The sequence below is a fragment of the Dermochelys coriacea genome, chromosome 10 (assembly GCF_009764565.3).
Source record: "Dermochelys coriacea isolate rDerCor1 chromosome 10, rDerCor1.pri.v4, whole genome shotgun sequence".
NCBI lineage: Eukaryota > Metazoa > Chordata > Testudines > Dermochelyidae > Dermochelys > Dermochelys coriacea.
This window is the reverse complement of record NC_050077.1, coordinates 3,246,807-3,252,394: the sequence shown is the minus strand read 5'-3', so window position 1 is coordinate 3,252,394 and position 5,588 is coordinate 3,246,807. Positions and strand designations below refer to the sequence as shown.

At 50.7% G+C, this 5,588-nt stretch overlaps 1 protein-coding gene across 1 annotated transcript; it reads right to left on the bottom strand.

Moving 5' to 3' along the window:
* Positions 1–139: 139 nt before the first annotated feature.
* Positions 140–5,291, bottom strand: LOC119862912 (phosphoglycolate phosphatase). Its single transcript, XM_038420442.2, has 2 exons — positions 4,624–5,291; positions 140–2,565 (listed from the first exon to the last, which is right to left on the bottom strand). The coding sequence occupies exons 1-2, from the start codon at positions 5,237–5,239 to the stop codon at positions 2,240–2,242; spliced, it is 942 nt and encodes a 313-aa protein (XP_038276370.1). The 5' UTR covers positions 5,240–5,291; the 3' UTR covers positions 140–2,239.
* Between the last annotated feature and the right edge of the window lie 297 nt (positions 5,292–5,588).

The window sequence follows — 5,588 nt, the reverse complement described above, 5'->3', positions numbered from 1 at the left end:
GACTATTAGTTCTAAAAATTAGAGTTAGCAATATAATAGCATGTGTATTTCACCCCTTTAGATGTAAGTTACAACAACATGAAATATTGCATGTAAACACAGAACTGACCACAGAAACAATGAGAAAAGCCAGAGGAAAAACAGGTTTGTAAGTTTAATGTAAATTCAAGTATAGGACTAACAACTCCAACAAAATTTATATGGAGACTCTTTAAGCATTATAAATGCTTTCACCAATACAATTTCACAATACTTAGGGAAAGACCGAATGAATAGAGGTAATGGTACCATTGTATAGGTGTAGTTCTCAACAGAGATTATGTGCAGGTGTTATATGGTTTAATACCACACTGATATTTACTCCTTAATATATTTTCCTGAATCTCTATAGAATTTGATAAGCGCAAGTATAGAAAATAAATCAAAGAACATTGTATCTGAAGTTTTCCCTAACAGCAATAAACCCACTATGTCCAATTCTACATTAACTAGTGTCAAGAACAAATTCTACATGACACATAGGCATTTCAGCTAGAAGCCTTTTGAGGCTTACGAAGGACACATAATACAGGGTAGAGATGCGACTCATGCCTCTTACACACTTCCAGAGTTACAGATGAATGTGGATATCAACTTATAACTAACCTTTTGTAAGAGTTTTTTCAGCTCATATCCTGGTAACACTGAAAGACATTATGAACTGCACAATTATTGCTGTATGAACAAGATGATACATTTACATGTTTCAAGTGTTTAAGTACGAGGAAATGGCACTAATATACATTGCCAGACTAGTTCAAACTGAACAATGAGAGAGAAATTAAAACATACTCTCCTTCAATTGCCAATAGAACTTCTGTGGAATAACGGAACACGCAATTTGCATAACTGATTACTTGAGTTATTTTTTTAAACACACAAGCTTAAAATATTCATTGTGGCTGTTAGTCCAGCAAGAACAAAAGCTATCTAGAGGCCTATTTTAAAGTTGCGAAGCAAAATAACCTGAGCATTCATTCTTACCTAGGCAAGTAGCTGGTGTCAGGCCCTCACACCAGCTCTGCAAGGAAGGTATTAAAATCAGAAATGTAAAGGAAGCCCTGTGCTGTTCCAGTACTTACTCACTATTCCACCCACAATAAGCCCAAGGAGAAAAAGATTTACCATGTGTACTACCCAGATTCTTCAAAGGAGGAGCAGATTTAGGATTTGCCACTAAAGCCCAGGCAAACATTTGTTTTGCTATTGAGGGACTAGGAGTTCTAAGGATGATCAGAATGGACTTTTTTTTTTTTTTTAAATATCCGTTGATATAATTCTTTCTTGCAAATGGTATTAATGTAGGACAGTTCTCTGTGATTACACTTACTGCATTATCTCATTAGGATGCAAGCGCCTTTAAAAATTAATCCTTAATAAAGAGTGAAGAAAATTCCTCATATCCTTCCTTTTGGGAAACAAGATAAATTCTCAATATATTATGTTTAATGTATACTTTAAATACATTTCTGATATATATTTAGTGTCACTCAGGGTAATTATTTTATATACCACACATACTTTACATATACATCCAATATTTGGACAAATACAACATAGAGAAGATACCATTAATATACTTTGCATGTAGAACTGGTGTAGTTTGTATCACAACTGCAATTTATAAGATCAAATACAGGACAGATATTTGAACAGCTCTCCCTTCAAGTTACACCTGCAATAGGCTGCATGTCTAGAACAGGACCCGAGTAAGCATCAAGAACTCAGCATGGGACCAAATTCTAACTGAAGCAGCCTGTGCAAGCATAGGAGAAGAGAGCCATTAGACAGCTATATACCCAAAGAGTTAATTCCCTGAATAATCAAGTCTGAGCTATGGTTTGTCCATCAAAACATACTGCAAGGTTGGTTTGTTTCTTTTAAATCTATTCTATTTTCCTTAACCCAGTCCAGAAAAACAATACCCTGACACCTAATATTGCAAACATTTGGATGTACTTGTTGACTTTAAAAAACACAAGACTGGGTGACACTATAATGCCCTCTTCATTTCAAAGTGCATTTTGAAAACAACATTTGTAAACAAAATTATCGTAGGACTCAAATTGAAAGTTAAAAGCCAACGGTTTGCAATTGAAAGTGGTGTCACACTGTGTGTTAAAGTAATCGGAGGGGATATTAACTACTGCCCTTCACTAACGTGGGTAGCGTTTCAGGAGTTGGAGAGGTTTTTGCTATTTTAATCCTCAAGTGCAGGAAGAAGGTCAGCTATGCTATCAACATAGTAATCAGGAACCAGGCTTTTCCTGAAAGGGCAGTCACTCTCCTGGTGACCTTTTACTTCTTCCAGAGTAGTGACTCCAGTGAGAGTCAAGAGGGTGGTGAGGCCGCAGTTATTGCCCATAAGGATGTCTGTGTCCAGTCGATCTCCCACCATGATGGTACGAGCAGGTTCGATCTTGAACTCACTAGACACACAGTCGAAAATGTATCGGCTGGGCTTGCCTATGATGAAAGCCTCACGTTCTGCTGCCATCTCCACTGCTTTCACAAGACAGCCAGTCCCTGAAGGCAGAAAAGAAAAGCGAAGTGAAATATAGGCAAGGACTTGTGGTACCTAGATGAGTCAGTGCTGCACTGCATGATATTTCAGAAGCGTAACCCCACAGTATTAAAGACCTAATAATGGGCAAGAGGCAGCTTGCCTGGTGCAGATTAAGGCAGAGTGGGAAGTCCAATCCCTCCCTTTCATTTTGTGAAATACTGTAATTGGCAATAACTAAGAGAGGGTTGCTTAGCTACCCTGTCAGTAAAGCCATGCAGAATGATTGCTGCCATATAGACCTCACTGCTGTGCCTGCATTTCACCAGATTCCCAGTCGGCTGCTTGTATGTTACTGCAAGAGAAGAGGGTTTAGGGTACAGGTTTTTCTAGAAAATCCAGTTCTGTGACTGAACAGGTGAAATAGGGGCCACAGGCAGTGTTCCCTCAAATTTTTTACATCCATGTGCGGAATGAATTCTGATATGTGCACCAATATGGAAGTGATGTGTGACACATCACCTTCATAAGGGTGCACATAACAAAATTCATGTGGTGGGGGGCGAGGGGTTTGGAGTGTGGGAGGCTGGGACAGGGGTGCGGGTGTGTGTGAGGGCTGTGACTGGGGTTGCAGGCTCTGGGGTGGGGCCAGGGATGAGGGATGCAGGCTGCCCTGGGGCTGTGGTGGGGAGAGAGAGGACTCCCCCCAGCCTTCTCTTGCCACAGCAGGCCCACGCTGGGACTTAATAGGCAGCTGCGTGGCCACGCAGTTTAGAGGGAACTTAGGCCACAGGTCAGCCATAGCCAAACCCCTCAAGCTTCTCACATTCCAGAGTACTCCAGATTTACACAGCCTCATTTGCTCTGACTGGAATTGAGAAATTTCTACCTGTATGTTCAACCATAGCGATCAGGCTGCTGGGGACCACTGGCCCCAACAAATCCAGGCTCCACTAGGGAGCAGGGCAGCCCTGAAGCATGGCGCCAGGAGACAGCATGGTCCCCAACCACCCAGCATCAGAGTGCTGCTTTCTACGCAGCCGTAGTCAGTGGACTGTATCCGGGAAAGACACCAGTCTCCCAAACTTGTAGTGGCATCCAGAGGCCCATATACAAGCAAAATAGGTGTCCCCCCATATTCTCTAACAAAATAGAGCAGAGGAGAGTCAAACGAAGGATAAAAGTCATAAAAGGTGTAGGTACTGCCATCACATCCACACCTTTTGCCACAAAGGGAAAAGGGATAAGAACCTAAATAAGAAGCTACAGCATGCTAATAAAGGATGCATGTTGTTCAGGAAAGCACTTTTCATTCACTATAACTTAGGGGTGGGCTGGAGAGCAAAGGAGCTGATGCCAGGGGAAAGGGACAGTTAAAGTAGCACCCACAAAGGGTTCTCGGAGGGAAGAACATGGAGAATAACTGAATGGCCCTTTCCTCATTCCAGCATTGGAGTGAAGTAGGCTGGATGGGCCATGGAGCTGTGTGACAGTTCTGAGCGTCAGCACATGACCTGGTCGAGGGGGTTATGGATGGAGCACAGAAACGCAAGAGATGGGACATCAGCTACCACCACATTGCCTGCCCTAGGAGGCTGCAGACAGACATGGAGTGGCGCGCCAGCTGTGACCCAAGGGAGCCAGCACATCGCCTGGCCAAGGGGGCTGCGGATGGGGCAGGGAGCCGCACGACAGCTTTGACCCAGGGTGGCAGCGCATCAGCCGGCTGAGGCGGCTGCAGAGGGGGCAGGGCGCTGCGCGCCAGCTGTGCCCCCACATACCAGTGCATTGCCCAGCCGAGGGGGCTGCAGCCGTGGCACTAAGCTCCGAAGGGGACATACTTTCGGTGCTATGTCAAGCCCCCACCCTCCCTCCCTCCTGTAACGCGGAAACGCGCACGCAGAAATCAGCGGCGCCCCGCAGGGCGGGGTCTCGGGAGGGAAGCGGTTTCCTTGAGCTCCAGGCGGCGGGCCGGGGCCGGGGCCGGGGCCGGGGCCGGGTCCAGGACGCATCGCGGCCCCCCACCCCCCCCCAGTGTCAGGAGGAGCGAGGCCCGGCCCCGCTCCCGCCCGGCCACGCACCGGGGATGGCGGCGCCGCCCTCCAGCGGCAGGCGGTGGTCGCGGTTGGTGCCCACCAGCAGGCAGCCGGGGCCGCCCCGCTGCAGGTAGCGCAGCGCCTGGCACAGCTTGGCGTAGCAGAAGTGCTCGTCGAAGCCCACCAGCACGGCGCGCACGGCCGGATCCAGCGGCGCGCGGGTCCAGTCGGCCGGGCCCGGCCCGGGCAGGGCGGCGGGGCCGGGCCCCAGGTGCGGGACGCCGACGGCCCGCAGCTCGGCGCTGAGGGCGGGGCCGCCCAGCACGTAGGCGGCGGCGCCGGGCGGCAGGGCCTGGCGCAGGTAGCGGGCGGCGCAGTAGGCCGAGCCGAAGACCTGGCGGGGCTCGGCCGGGGGGAAGCCCAGGCGCCGCAGCTTCTCGGCGTAGGCGTCCCGCGTGCGGCTGCTGTTGTTGGTCACGTAGCAGAGGCGCTTGGCCCGGGCCTGCAGGCGGCTCAGCGCGGCCGGCGCGCCCGCCACCGCCGCGTCGCCCCGCCACAGCACCCCGTCGCAGTCGAACAGCAGCGTGTCGGCCGCGCCCAGCACCTCGCGGGCCGCGGCCGGCTCCAGCCGCAGGCAGCGACGCGCCGAGCCCTGCGCCATGCTCCGAGCGAATGGCCCCGCCCCGGCCGGCCGGCCGGCTGGCGCGCGCTCTGCGCGGGACCCCGCCCCGGCCGCGCGCTATTGGGTAGCCGCCCACGGAGCCCCGCCCACGCCGCGGCCCAGGGGGCAAATTGGGGAGGGAGCCCCGCCCACGCCGTTGCTCGTTGGGGGACCGGGCGTGGAGTCCCGCCCACTCTGTAGTCCAATGGGTGGCGGATGCATGACCTTGGCGCTGTCGCGCGGCGACCCGATCGCGCCGCAACCTACGCTGATCGGGCCCTTAGCCCCGCCCCTACATCTCATTGGGTAACTGGTTTTGGCGCACACCCTCTTCGCGGCTCATTGGCTA

Bases quoted from the DNA above. Each gene is read 5' to 3' on its own strand.
- LOC119862912 (XM_038420442.2), bottom strand. From the start codon at position 5,239: ATGGCGCAGGGCTCGGCGCGTCGCTGCCTGCGGCTGGAGCCGGCCGCG. The intron at 2,566-4,623 runs GTGCGTGGCCGG...TTCTGCCTTCAG, and splicing joins GGGCGGCGCCGCCATCCCCG to GGACTGGCTGTCTTGTGAAA.